A 14,579-nucleotide genomic window follows, 5' to 3' on the forward strand; every position below is an offset into this window, starting at 1 on the left:
TAAGTCACTATTGGGTGTAGGAAAGCAAAATACTGATTGTTCTAAACACTTCCATTGGATAGATAGAAATGTTTAAGAACTATTACCCAAAACAAAGTAGGCACTCTGCACATTCTGCGTTCTGCAGTGGGGGCAGTTGCTGGGCTGTCTGGCTGCTGTTTCTTCTTCTCTTCTGGCTGAAGATAACACGTACTGACCTTGGCAGCTAAGTTAACAACTTTCTGCTTAACTAACTCTGCTTCTCTGTCCAGGGGAGTCTGGGGGGAAGCTCCTGGGAGAGGGAGGCCCCTTTGGGAGGGTCCCCTTGTGGGGGAAGCAAAGGGAGATCGGTTGTGCTTTTCTGTTGATTGTATATATTTGTAAATGTTGTGAATTTTGTATATTTGTACATATTCATTGCATTTCATCTGCTTGTAAATACAGCTTTTCATTTGCTTCCAGACTGGGCTAGCCTGGTTATTGTCGGTGGGGGGGGAATTTCAGCTCACACTGACACACCAGCTCAGTGGCAATTCAGTGGTTGCTCGCTTCCCATTTCCAGCGTGAGCATCAGGAGGTAACAGCAGATTTTGATGGGTTTTTGGATGTATCCCCACATCTGTTCTAACCTCTCTCCCCATTGTTCCCAGGTGAAGGGCAGGAGGCTGTCTGAATACGGATGAATGAGCTGCCATGGATAACAAAGACTCAGAAGCTGAGATCCACCCTCTGAAGACTGAGGATGCAAAAGCTCAGGAGAACCATGAGAACTCTGTGGAGAGAAGAATTATCATCAAGCAGTCACCACGGCTGTCCCGGCTGTCCCGGTGGCGCACAGCTGCCTTCTTCGTCTCCTTGTTCCTGTGTCTGATCATCGTCTTTGCCTTCTCCTTCATCATCCCTTGCCCAGAGAGGCCAGTTTCAGAGAGAACCTGGTTCCAAAACTACGACAGTGCAGGTGAGCTTGCAAAACAAGCGCTTACCAAGAGTCCTTTTCCTTCATGTGCCACCACTTTGGGTTGTGGACCTCTGCTTAAGACCTGGAGCCAGGTCTGCAGGGATGCTGCCCTTGGGAGCAAGAGCTCTGAATACCTGACCTGGATAAGCAGTGGCCCGTCATAATTGGAGTGGCCTTCCAGGAGGTGTTTACAGGATCTAGTGGGGAAATGAGAGGCTGCTCTGAAGCTCTGACGAGGTAGCAGGCTGACCTCGTTTGGGAAAACAACCTGGGGAAGGCTGTGGAGGAGCAAATCTTTGTTGGAGTTTGGGCTGTAAGATGTTCCCTTGAAGTCTGAGCTGAGATATGGGGACAGTTAGGTATTCTCTCTGCCAGTATGGCTTCCTGACTTTCCTCTCTGGCTAGCAGGAATGGAAGAAGAGGAATTGCATCTTGTTGGTTTTGATAAACTGCAGATATTTATAGCTGCTTTGGTTGTTTCTTTAACCTGGGTACTGCTCCCTGGTGGCTCAGCCTTTGCTTCTGGGAGAGCTTTCTGTTAGTCCTACATGCAGAGGGAGTGTGCTGCTTGTGCTGTAAATGCAGGGCCAATACTCACCAGTGGGGACTGAGCTTTGAGCAGGGGTACAGAAATCACAAGTTCTGCTGCTCTGAGCTGTAGAAGGCTGGTTTTAGCTGGGAATGAGAAAGATGGAATATTTGGGGCTGGGTTTCATAAGTTTGGGTTTGTTTATTTGTGTATTTTGGGATTAGCAACCCCACACCAACTCTGGTTCTTTGTTTAACATAGTTCAAATTCCAGCTGCTTGGCTTTAAAAAAAGAGAAATCCTCTGGGGGACAGCAAGTTTAAAATGTCCTTTTCACTAACTTCCAGTCCTTGTCCTCATGTAGATGGCTTTTTTTAAACATCAAAGCCAATTTGTCCTCATGCTACGCTGTCAGAGATGGAGGCAGTGAGTAGGTCTCGAGGAATTTGTGCTGTGCTCCAGCCAGCTCTGCTGTTAGTTGAGGCAATCCTCACCAGTGCCTGGCTTGTCTTCTCTTCCAGGGGCCTACCAGTTTCTTGCTATAGAAGACGTGAATGAAGACAAAGTGCAAGATGTCATCTTCGCTTTCAAAGCTGGCAACGGCAGTGGCAGCTTTAACAGATCCTGTCTGGATGAAGGTAGCTGCTCCAGAAACAGAAAACATTGCAGTAAAAGGGCTGTTATTGCTCTTTCAGCTGTAATTTGTGAGGCTGCTGTGGGTCTGGGGGAGAAAACCAGGTTAGCTGGGTGGGGAGAGGACCTGGGTGAATCCCAGCTCTTGGGTGGCCCAGAGCAGCAAAGGTCCCTCTGACTCCTCTTCTCCTCAGGTCTGCCTTCTCCATGTGCCTTCCTGGCTGCTGTGTCTGGCACCAATGGCAGAGTGCTGTGGGAGAGGCCTGCTGCTGAGGACGTGGAGTGGCTGCAGTGTGGCAACCAGCAGCTCGGCGGGGCTGGGGCTTGCCTGGTTGTGGGGAAGCCAACATCTCTCACGGCAGTCAGTCTGCAGACAGGTGAGCAGGGGCCTGCTGCCACACGAGGGATGCTGCTGCTTGCTCACCTCACCTGGTGACCTTCAGACCTCGGAGGCTGGGGATGTCAGTGTGACATAACTTGGTGGTCCATGAACAATGGGTGCAGGGGTTTTGTTCTCTGGAGAACCTTCTGCTGGGCCGCTGGGAAATGTCTGCTCTCTCAGCCTCTGTTCAAAGGCTGGCCTCTGCTCTGGTGCTTTATGCCAGCAGCTATATTACAAGATCAGCATTTCAACAGCTTTCGAAGCAGGAGAAGCAGTCACTAGCTGTGAGTGTCACTTCCTATCTCAGGGATTGACCACAAACCTACACCTGCAGTGCTTCTCAGTCTCTTGCGTGCGAGTGCCTGCAGCAGCAAGAGGAGTGGGAGTTCAAGGGTCTGTGATGCTGAAGTCATCAAGGAGAGCACTTAGGTTAAGGACTCAACAGTTTCAGTAGTCCAGGATTTTTCCTGGTTCCTCTGGAAAGCCACCTTCATTTATGAACCTACAGATGAAGAAATTAATCATCATCTAACCTGTCCTGGTGAGGACCAAGAGTGGCAGCGCTCCATCGATTGCATGTTGAACCTTCCTCACTGGTGAAGCCTGAAATAATTTCTAGTTGGGGAGACACTTTTTCCAAGGTTCTAAACAATGCTTCTTTTCCCAAGGGAAAACAACATATCTAGAATCCTGTTTGTATCTGGTGTTGAACCCCTCACACCCTGCAAGAGAAATTGAGGAAAAGCCAGTGTAGGTTTCAATTTGCAGTGCAGATGGAAGTGTAGAGCAGAGAGCTGGAAAGCTTCTGTACCAACTCAGATGGCTTAGTACCCTCATCAGTAGGCTTTAGCACAGGTTATTTATAGACTATTAATGAAGTGGTTGCTTTTAGGTCAAAGTGTAGACAGGTGACTGCTGAGCCAAAGGCATGTAACTAAAGACAGCAGTAAAGAAATTGCAGAAGCATGGAGAGAGGGAACCAGGCTAAGCCCCAGGGCACAGCAACAATGCGGTAAGGAAATGTTCCATGGATAAATTAAAAAGCATGAGATGAAAAATTGCTTCAGATACAAAAGTGAATAACCCAGAAACTGACATATTTGATACCTTTGTGTGATTAAGTAGGTTGAAAGGGTTTTCTTAGCATAGTTCTTTTACTGGGGGTTAGGAGGACAGAGCAGAATAAAAATGTATTTAAATAGGCTAAATGGTATTTAAAGTGGCAAACTCTGAGTTAGATCACATTGTGCTAGAAACAGCAGTCAGAGCAACCTTTAGTTCTTGATGATTCATCCAGGTGGAGGATTGGTGAGTTTCCAGGGCTCTCAGGTTGCCCAGCCTCTGCCTGTAGGAAGACTGAAGGAGAAGCAGGCAGATTATCATCTGAAAGCTGCTGATGTGGTTTTGATCTTTAAATGCTGATAGAATGTTCCTATCGGTTCAAGTTATGCTAAGGCTTGCCTCCAGAAGAAATGACCTGAGCAAACAATAAAGAAAGGGTGGGAGGGCAGGATTCTGTTTGTGTGGGACATCTGACATTCCTGCATGTTTATCTTACAAGCAAACTGGGACACAATAGCTTAAGATTAGCTGTTTCAGGTCAAAGCAAAAGTCTGTGTAGCTACATACTCCATCTCTGCTAGGGCCAGAAGCAGAGTCTCAAGGAAGAGGACAGCTGTGTTGTGTTACACCACCCCTCATATCCTTATTCTCCAGCAGCCTGTGTTGTGAGCCCTGTTCTGATCTCCTAAAGGATAGGGCAGAAAGGGGTCCACAATGATCACTTGTATGAAATTGCTTCTGTGAGAGAAATCACCAAATAAACGAGAAATCCAACTTGAAGAATGTCTGTCAGGGAGAAAAGTCTCTGCATCCTCTTGATAGCTGAACTCAGTCATGTAAATCACAGTTTTATTTTTCCTTTTGGAGCAAAAAGAGCCCAGCCTTTCACCCAGGTGAGATGAGCTGTCTGGGCACTTGTCTAATTTCCATCTTGGCTTCTGTTGCCTTGCTTCTGCTGTGACCTGCTGCTCTGAGGAGGCACTATGACATCCAGAAGGATGTCAGACAGGGTCTTCCTATCTCCTGTTGTTGGAGCAGGGTGGGGTTGATTTCAGGAGCAGGTGTTAGAGCATGAAAACTTTGTGTTGGATCTGTCTCCCTGTTAAGTCAGACTGCTCTTTTAAGAGGATGATGTGCTTCCTCCAAAGCTACATCCACTGTCTGAGCAGCAAGGAGCAGAGCCCTGTGTGCTGGCATGCAGATTCCATCAGCCTGGTCTTCCTGGGGTAGCTTTGGGCTGTGCTCAAGAGTATAGTTACTGAAAACTTCAGTCCTCTCCTTCCTTTGCCTCTCTGTTTTCATCAGGGATAAAATTCTCTGCCTTCCCATGATTTCCTAAGGGCAATCTTCTGCTTCACATCTGTTGTCATAGTAACAAATCCAAGTATTTTTTCCAGTGTTTCAGTGAAAGCTTTGGAGAAATCCTGCTGGTAATGCAGCCTGCCTTAAATGATAGCAGGCAGGGTAAGGTAGTAATTTCTTGGCCTGCAGTGCCACTGCTCTCCTGACAAAGAGCAGATGCATTCCTGAAATGGTAATTGCTGTCTGTGATCCTGCTTAAAGGGGAGGGTAAGCATTTCCCCTCTGAGCTCCTACTTATCACTTATCTCTTCCTTCAAAAGCAGAACTCCCAGTGGTCTCCCTGCACCTCACCAAATTCCACTGGGCAGTGACTGAAAAGTGGCCAGCAGCCCTGGGCAGAGGGTGTGAAGTAGTCACCCACCTATCTTGGAGCTCTTGAAGGGAAACTCCACACACACACACAAACACCAGTTTTAAAAGCCAAAGCTTTACTACATCTAGTTACAAACAAGTTTGAATGTGCTGTGCATGTTCTTTGAAGAAGGGAGGGGTGGGATGGGAACTCAGTTGTGGCTGAACATCTAAAGGCACATCTGCAGGAGGCAAGTTGCAACAAAAAATGGTTTTGTTATGAGTAGCTTCAAGACTGTGCTCAGAGTGTGTCTGCTTTATGGTCTTCAGATGTCTGTTCAAATTTAAATACAAGGCAACAAGGTTTTAGATCACAATGAGGATTCACTGTGTCCTGACCTGCAGAGCAGCTTGTCCTTGTGCCCTGTGGGTTGATCTAACCTGGGAGGTTTGGGTGTGTTTGTGCAGGCAGCTGGAATTACTTTCCAATAGAAGTTGAAACTGTGGATACTGGGACTCGTTTGAAATGCTCCAGAGTGCCTCACTGAGCATAAATGTGCCTGGTTTGAGGTGCTGATGGGCTGTACATGGCTGGCTGCTGCAAACACTTGCAGGAGCCATGTGGTGAAAGCCTCTCAAGCTAGTGCAGTTAGTGAACGTTTCCCAATAACTGTCTTCCAGGGGAAGTTCAGTGGAGGCAGTCCAGTGACTTTGGAGCTAATTACACTGTGCTGACTCCTGTGTCAGTGATTCCAGATGTGGATAGTGATGGAGTTCAGGACCTGATCATCTTCATCACTACAGGAGATAAGGTATGTCACCATGAGGCTGTGGTAAAACCAGTGGCCAAACCACAGCGGCTGGCAGCAGTGCTATTCATTTCCATCTTGCCTTCTAAGAGGAAGAATCCAAAGGCCTCTGATTTATTTCTGTGGGCTTAGGGTAGGTTCTTTCCCACCCTGCAAGTGTTATGGCTTAAAAAAAAAAAAAAAAAGAGAAAAACTACTCAGGAATCTCTGCCCCTTGTCAGCCAGGGCTCCTGGAGGGAGCCTGGGTGGGGTGAGCTTGTGCTTTTCTGGGGCTCTGCTCAGAGAAGTGGAAGGCAACAAACCCTGACATGTTTGGCTCTCATATCAAAGCATGGCTGACAGCCAGCACTTCTGTGCCACCCCTGCCTTTTCCTGATGCCTCTCATAGCACTGCCTGTGGTCTGCTTTGCCCAGCTCTCTTCCTGGTGTTGCTGTGCTGGGTAATTCTGACCGGGGTTCACTTGGTGAAGTTGCTGCCAGTTGTGTTATTTCCCTTCTGACGTTGCTTTTCCCATGGCTTAGAGGGGTAAAGTCATGTAGCTAAAAGTATTTTTATAGAAAACATCTGCATCCCTGTGTGAGTGGTACAGCATCATCTGCATGCACAGTCTGTCCTGTTTAAAGCTACAGTTCCCTGCCAGTCTGATGGGAGGGGTGGGAGCCCTGTGTCTTCATACCAGAGTCCTCCATAAGCAAACAGGGTTCCACTGTCCAAGGCTTTGTTGTTGCCAGAGTCATCAGAAATTCTATCCACTCCTACATTTCTCTTCTGTTTTCTTTCCTCTTTGCTTCTGCTACCCCAATTATCTCAAGACTTTCTTCAATCTGAGGCAGACAAGAAATGTTTGAATGTGGTCTCTGTTCTGCAAGACTGCCTTTGGATTTGTTTTCCATTTACTTTCTCTAGCTATCTTGGTATGGAATCCCTTCCTCCCTCTGGATTTGGCCAGCACTCTGTCAACTTCAGTAACAATACATTCTCTTCTGAGAAATCACACAGGGCCACAGGGAGCCCAAGAGGAGGTCTGCAGCCTGGGGAAAGGCAGCCTCAAAAGGGAGATTCAGCCCTGCAGTGAATTAGCTTTGTTGCTAACAAGGACTGAAGCTGAATGTTGCATCACACTGCTGCAGAGCTTAGAGCAGCCTGTGGGGAAGGGTCTGTGTGCAGGGGATTTAGAAGGCAGCTTTTTCTGAGAGTCTCATTGACCCCTGCCTGCTGCAAGCTTCAGCAGGAACAGTTTGGGTACAGAAGATGTTATTCAGGGCACGGTGGTCTGAAGCAGCACACAGAGGTGTGAAGCAGCACTCTGAGTAAACTGGTTTGTATTCTAACTCACTGTGTGAACTGTGACTGTCCCAGGGCAGCTGCTGAACCAGGGCAAGGTGAAGCTCTCTGCCAGAGCTGGTATGTGTCTCCTCCCAGTGCAGGAGACTGGGAACAGCTGGTGGACATGGTGCTCTCCCTTTCCAGTATTTTCCTCATCCTCCTCAGCAAACTCTATCTCTTATTCACCAACCAGACTCTCCAGATGCACTTTAAGAACAACTGTTTCCTTCTCTTTCCTAATCCCTGCCTCTGAAGGAAGAGGGGAGGGTTCCTGCCTGACTCAGCATCTCTGGTGGATGCTGCCTGGTGTTTCTCTTTTTCCTGGTGTGCATTGCTCTCCCCAGGCCATGCCTGTTACCCAGACATTTGAATCTCATCTTGATTTCAGCCTTTTTTCTCCTGGATGAAATGTTTTATTGGATTCTGTTGCCCTCCACAAAGAATATAAAGAAACCTGTCAGCTCTTTTTTTCTTCTTGATCTCATGTCAGCTTTGGGAGGTCTAGATTAGGACACTTGAAATATTTAGCAGAGCTACCATGTGAAGACAGGTTTCTCTCTGTCTCCAAATGCTGCTTTGTTTCTGCTCTTCAGTCCTCTCTATCACTGTCACTGCTCAATAGGCTTGAATTGATCTTTGCTGTCCTGAGCAGAGCTGGGGCTTGCTGTCCCTCAGTGCCAGCCTGCAGAGAGGGCTTGGCAGAGACAGTAAAATCTGTGGCTGTGCTCAGAGTGGTTTTCAAGCTTGCAGAAGTATTCACAGCAAAGGGGGCATCCAACCCATGCCCACACCTCCAAAACCAGGGAGAGACTTTTCATCCAAGCCTGTGTTCTTCCCATTCAGCTGCTGTTCAGTACCAGCTGCTCAGAAGCTGTGGCAAGCCCCTGAGCTGGAACAGTGGCAGCATGGTGCAGCTTTAACCTTTCTATTTTTTTAATACCTTCCCTGTGTAGATTAAGACCTTCATCCATTCAGGAAAAACTGGCAAACAGATTGGCTCCCCTGGCAGCCTGGATGTGGATGGCCAAGCTCACTATGTGAGGCTGGACCTGGTTTCCTCCTCATACTTCCTTTTCTATACAGGTACAGTCGTGTTTGGGGCCAGCCTGCAGAGTGGAATCACTTGTCTGAAAGAGGGCTTTGCCTTCTGAAAGGCTGGGTCGTGCTTTCACCTGCCAAAGAGCTATTCAAGGACATTCAGGGAAGGGGGGGAATTCTGCTTGAGCCAGGGATTGTTGCATACTGTGGTAATTTCATTTGAAAAAGGTTGAGAATGTAAGGTTTAAATAGTCATTTATAGCAAATGATTACTGTGGAACAGTTGGATTATGAGGAGATAAGATGTTAAAAGCATTCAAAAGCAGGCTGGAGTCTCAAAATACCACTACAATTCTGTGATGCAAGCCCTAAAAATACAGTTCATCTGCCAGCTCTGGAGAGTTCAGAGGAAGGGCAGGACAACTCAGCTCCCTCATTCTCACTTTCTTTTTTGCACAGAGAACTCTCTCTATGCATATTCCCTGAAAGATCTCTACAGTGCAGCAACTGGGATGGAAATGAAGCTTCCTGGCCTTGAGCAAGATCCTCAGTGGGAGAAGAACATTGACCATGCCACACACCGCTTCTCCCTTCTCAGGTGTGAGGTGGTGGTGGGGTGGAGGGCACTGGTGTTCCTGACAGCTTGGCTGCTGTGGCTTTGCTCTTCACTGGCTACCTCACTTTTGGATTAGGAGCAGAGCCAAAGCTTGGGGAGAGGGATGATGTTGATGGCCTGGTCAGAGTTTCACAGGAAAGGAGGGAAGCCAGGCTGGGTTTCCTATTTGTGTTTACTGTGCAGGGGCAAAACCAAAACCCCCAAATGAAACCATCCACAGTCTAGAAAGCATAATCACAGAATCACAGCATGGAAGGACCTCTGGAGATCATCCACCAATTGCAGTTGCCCAGGATCACAATGGCCAGGCGAGTTTGGGATCTCTCCAGAGGAGACTCCACAACCTCTCTGGGCAGCCTGCTCCCAGGCTCCAGCACCCTCACATCAAAGAGGTTTCTCCTTAGGTTCAGGTGGAACCTCCTGGGATCCAGTTTGTGCCCATTGCCCCTTATCCTGTCCGTGGGCACCACTGACAAGAGTCTGGATGCATTCTCTTGCCCCCCAGCCTTTATCTCTTGCTGAAGATTGCTCAGATCCCTTCTGGGGCTGCTCTTCTCCAGGCTCAACAGCCCCAGGGCTCTCAGGTAATCATTTTGTGTCCTTGTTCAGCTCTGCAGACATTCGTTACCTGACAAAGATCCCTGGGCAGACACAGGAGAACATCTTGGTTGTGAGCTCGGAGATGGCCACACTGATCAGCACACGCAGCCTCCAGAGTGTGTGGAGCCTCAACGTGTCCCACGTTGTGAGGTAGTGTTACCCATCTGGGGCAGGGCTGGCATTGCCAGGCTGACAGTGTCCTCCCAGCTGCTGTTTTGTTTTCTTAATTTCAAACACAGGATCCTGCTGATCCTGCTCTGTGGTCACATCTGCACCTTGCTTAGTGTGTTGTGGCCTCTACTAGCAAATATCAGGTGCTGCTTCAAACTGGAGGAGCCCAAAGCTGTGATTCTTCACCTGTGCCTGCCATGATGTGGCCGTTCTAGGACTGGGCTCAGGCTTGGGAGGGGTACCAGGCTCACCTAATACAGCAGTCAAGTCTCTTCCTGGGGGTGGTGGGAGGATTGAGGCTGCTCTGAAGGAACAAGGTGTCCCCAGGCCATCAGGGTGTGTTTTGATCTCTCCCCTTTCTTTCTGTCCCTTAGGGAGCCGCTGCTTGGTTACTTCAAACCTGATGTTCTTGGTATTGTCCTTGAGAGTGAAATCAGCCCCAACAGGAAGAAGGTTTGAAATCTCTTCCTTTTAATTTCCCTTCTCTCTGCGTGTCGCAGCTCAAGCAGGCACTGAGGCGAGGACAGCTGGGGGGATGTGTTCCCTCTGGCTGAATTTAGGAAGCTTTAGGCTGGGAAAGGATCTCTTTCAACAGGTTATTGAAGGCAGCTCAGGCACTTTAATTCTCTTCTCAGCAAGAGGCTTCAGTGACGGAGCTCTGAACCCCTTGAAATAGCTGCAGAACTTGTGACTGTGCTCTGACGTGGCCTGCCCCAGGCCTCACAGCTCTGTGATGCTCAGCTTGAAGTGTCTCCTCATCTTCCCATGTGTCAGAAACTTGTTCCCATAGACAGTGTGGTAGAGAGACAGCTGACTTGACTTCTCTCTCATGGCTTGTTAGAGCTCTTTGATTTGAGTTCCTTTTCATTCCTCCCTGCTAGGTTATGATTGTTGAGAGTGGCTCTGGTGCAGTCCAGTGGGACCTGAAGCTGAACTCGAGAGCAGAGAGCCCTGGGCCAGCCACACTTTCTACTGCTGATCACCGGTCTGCCTTCCTCATCTGGGGTGAATACCAGGCACCAGGGAACGAAACGGTGAGAAGTGCTGCTGAGTGGTTGCTCTTCTCCAGACTCTGGGCCAGAACTGAGTGGAGCTGCCACCTTCTCCCAGGATTCACACTGACATCTGTCCATGCCACTGACACTGCAGCCTCCTGCACTGCCTTTGTGGTTGCTGACCAGTCTGGTCTGCTAGAAGCAGGCAGATCTCTGCATGTGGTCTGGTCTCTACTGGGCCCTCACAACATCTGTAGCAGTGTCCCTGCTAGCACCTGGTGGTGGCACAGCAGCTTTTGTCATCCTCAGCTTTGCTAAGTAGTGGCTGTATGAGCAAAGTCAGAGCGCTGCCCAGAGCCCTGCCTTGGTGTGGGGCTGTAGGGGACGTGAGAGGCTGCAGGTTTGGTACCTCTGGTGTTGCTGCTGTTTGACTGGGAGCCTTCTGTGGCAGTACTGCACATAGTGATGTCCCAGGGCTGTCCCTGGCAGCCTGGATGCAGAGCACAGCTGCGGAACTGAGGCAGGCAGCCTCGGTGACAGGTTGTGTCTTGGAGCATGCCCAGGTACCAGCTGAGCTTCCTGGACTTTCCTCACTGGCTCCACCAGCCCTAAGGCAAAAATCTGTCTCCTGCCTGTAGCAGACAGAGCTGCTCTGTGTGGGGAGCTCAGGGTGGGAGGAAGGCACACAGCAGTAAGAACTGCGGTGAGTTGGGCCAACCTAGATAGGTACCTCACTGGATGTATTCTGTGGAACATGGGCAGCAGCTGAGCCTGGTGCTGGCATTGGCTCTGCGATGACATGTGGGTCCCTGTCCTGATGGAGTCCTTTTGGTTGCAGAGATCCAGAGCTCCTCTCCAGAAGCTGTATCTTTTCCATCCTTCCTACACGAATGTCCTGTTGGAGCTCCGCAATAGCACAGAGCAAGTGATTGCCTTTGAAGGTAAGTCCTCTTCTCCCAGCCCTCCCGCGAGATGGTGCAGGAGGCCTCTGGCCATCTGGTACCTCCTGGGCTCTGGGTGCATGGTGTTGAGTCTGGTGGCCAGTCTGAACACAGAGACCTGAGGCTGGGCTTTTCCCTCTGCTCTGCATTCCAGCTGCACTCTTCGAGCGGAGCCGCCATGCCTGCTACGTGCTGCTGAGGGGCCCTCAGGCCAGCGAGGAGCCGGGGCCTGTGTCTCTGATGAAGAGGAAGCTGAAGGAGGATGTCTCTGAGAGCAGGGTGATCTGGCTGAACCAGGTGGCTGTGGACAGCGAGCAGTACGTCCGGGACCGCCTCTACAGGATGCGATTCCAGAGCCGAGCCTGAGCCTGCCAAGGAATGGGGAGAGGCCACCCTGGGCCGGGCATCTCCAGGCTGCCTCTCCCCTGCCAGCCCAGCTCACGGAGTCAAGCTGCCTTTCTCCATCCACAAACCAAAGCATGGCTGGCAGGGAAACACCTCCAGTGTCTGGGGATGCCCAGGCTGTGAGGGGCAGCTGCCAGTACATCCATCCTCAGATCTGATGGGACTTCAGTGCTTGGCCACAACTGAAGTGTTGTCAGCTCGGGGAGGAGGGCTTCCCCCTCTGTCCTTCTGTGCCCGCAGAGCTGCGCTGGCTCAGCTGTGCTGCAGCAGAACACGTGCTCGCTGGGGATGCCGGAGATACTGATTTCTTGGGTGCTTGTGTGAGAAGTGGAGCTTGGATGTGTGATGTTAGATTTCCTTCCTGAGTCAGCTCTCCTGGCTGTGGCAGAGGCACTTGGCTGCGGGTGGATCTGCAGTTGCTCTTCTCGTGGGTTTGGGCCCCTGCTTTGGCAGTCATGGAGAGAGGTGTAGTGGTAGACCCCAGCCGTGGTGGAGATGATGTGGCTGGGGGTCACCTGGGCCAGCAGAGTGCAGGGTAAAGTGTCATTCTACTTAAAAAATGGTTTCTTCTCCTCAGAAGAGCCCCATGGGCCCTACTCAGTAGTCACCAGCCTACCTGTGTCTGTCTCTGCTGCTTTTTCAGACAGGCTGTGCAGCATTGGTGACACAGAATGGGAGCTGGTCTCCCACCTTGAGTTAGCATCAGTGCTCCTCTTTGCCCCAAATGTGATTGTAGGTGATCTGGAAACCATCCTGATTCCCAGGCTGGCTCACCCCTGCTGGTACAGACACCACCTCTCATGCTGGTTCTGAGGTGCCAGAGGATCTAGAACATTTTTTCAGAGTATAATTACACTTTAACCTTTCCTGGGCTTGCTGCACTGGGAAGGTCTGTACCTGAGTGGCAGTGCCAGCTGCCCTGCAAACACTCATCCAGCCTTGCATCTGCCTTGGAGCCTTCTCCAAGTGTTATCCCCTCTGCCAGGAAGTGGTCAGGCTGCAAGATGGACATGAGCTGTGCAGGGAAACCACACAAGGCCTTTTTGCAGCACACCTTACAAGAGACCTCTGCACTGCCTCCCTGCCGTGGGAACTGGAGTGGTGCTGGGTGAGGATCTGCAAGAGCTGTTCTCTGTCCAGCCTGGTAGCCTGAGGGAATGGGACAGATTGCTGGGTGAGACTGATGTTTCCCCTGGTCACTTTGGTACTGTGGCACATTTGCTCTGCTCCGTTCTTCGGTGGGCACCAGTGGGAGCTGTAGAAACAAGGTGGAAAGCCTGGAAAATGGTTTGTATCAGCTGCTCAGTCCTGAGAACTGCAGTGCCCACAGCAGCCATGCTGGGACATGAGCCCTGGCCCTGCACTGCTGGGCTGTGCTTCCTCCCACCCCTAACTGGTGGGCAGAAATAACCTCTCAAGTTTGGTAGTGCTGGGAGGGGGCTTGGCCAGTTCCTCCTTCCCTTACCTAGTCTCAGCTCGGGGTGTGTGAAAATATTGTAAGATGAGGAACTTGTGGCTGGGTATCAGTTTGGGTAAGATTGGGCATCACTTCTGGTGATGCTGAGCTTTCACCTGCTGCAGGGCAGCTCCTGGCTTGAGCAGCTGATATCACCCAGGGCACGCACACAGCTTCAGCTCTCCCACTTGTGCAGCAAAATGAGCTGCAACATCAGTGGTCTGGCTGGACCCTTATCTCCTGCTTCCAACTGGCCTGGTTGTGACCCAAAGGGTGCCCTCTGCCTGTGACCCATAGCTTGGGCAGTCAAGGGAGCTGTATGGAATGAGAGTGCTGCTGGAAGAACTGAGTCCTGGGCCATCCAGGCTATGCAGGAAGCTGGGGATTCTCCCAGGAGAGCACTTCACAACCTCCAAAGCACCCTGGATGCAAAATGTTGGATTTCCCCCTCTGTTCTCCTTCCAAGCTGATTTCTGGGGGAGTCTGGGGGTGCAGGGAGGCTCTTGTGCTGTGTCTTCTGGCTCTAGTCACCTCTTGGCTCACCTGAGGAGTGAGCTGTGAGGGCCAGATTCAGCTCGCCAGGGCAGAACAGAGTGCTGGGTAGTGGGAACCCTGGCAGAACAGAGATCTGGACAGTGGGAGCCCCAGCTTTAGGTGCAGGTCTGACCTGAACATTGGTGTGGATTCTATCCCACCAAGCTTTCCCTGGCAGGGAGCAAGGTGCCCAGGCCGTGCCCTCACCATGAGCCTGCTGTGTTAACACTCTGCCTCTTCCAGTCCCCACCCAGTCCTGACCTTTAGGCACACTGAATGTTTCTTCAGGAGAGCTGGGTTTTTGGCTTTGGGGACGCTTTTCTGGCTTTGAATTGTCCATTCATGTTTCCAGAGACTTTGGAAACACAGATTTCCCTGTGGCAGCTCAATTAAATGCATCAGTGCCAAACCAGCACCTTCCTAACAAAACAAGTCCTTCTTTCCAGCTTCTTTCTCTGCATCATTGGTTTGTTTTTTGCTGTATTTAATGAA

The 14,579-nt window shown here is 50.3% G+C and overlaps 1 protein-coding gene across 1 annotated transcript; it reads left to right on the plus strand.

The window, feature by feature from the left end:
- The first annotated feature begins 672 nt into the window (after window positions 1–672).
- On the plus strand, window positions 673–12,209 carry FAM234A (family with sequence similarity 234 member A). The gene is made up of 11 exons (XM_054391062.1): window positions 673–937; window positions 1,987–2,103; window positions 2,293–2,475; window positions 5,877–6,007; window positions 8,285–8,414; window positions 8,829–8,967; window positions 9,595–9,735; window positions 10,131–10,209; window positions 10,638–10,790; window positions 11,590–11,692; window positions 11,847–12,209. Exons 1-11 carry the CDS (start codon window positions 673–675, stop codon window positions 12,056–12,058), a joined length of 1,653 nt encoding a protein of 550 aa, XP_054247037.1. The 3' UTR covers window positions 12,059–12,209.
- The last annotated feature ends 2,370 nt before the right edge of the window (window positions 12,210–14,579 follow it).

This window comes from Indicator indicator, chromosome 22 (assembly GCF_027791375.1).
Source record: "Indicator indicator isolate 239-I01 chromosome 22, UM_Iind_1.1, whole genome shotgun sequence".
NCBI lineage: Eukaryota > Metazoa > Chordata > Aves > Piciformes > Indicatoridae > Indicator > Indicator indicator.

Bases quoted from the DNA above. Each gene is read 5' to 3' on its own strand.
- FAM234A (XM_054391062.1), top strand. From the start codon at position 673: ATGGATAACAAAGACTCAGAAGCTGAGATCCACCCTCTGAAGACTGAG. The intron at 2,476-5,876 runs GTGAGCAGGGGC...ACTGTCTTCCAG, and splicing joins GGCAGTCAGTCTGCAGACAG to GGGAAGTTCAGTGGAGGCAG. The intron at 9,736-10,130 runs GTAGTGTTACCC...TCTGTCCCTTAG, and splicing joins AACGTGTCCCACGTTGTGAG to GGAGCCGCTGCTTGGTTACT.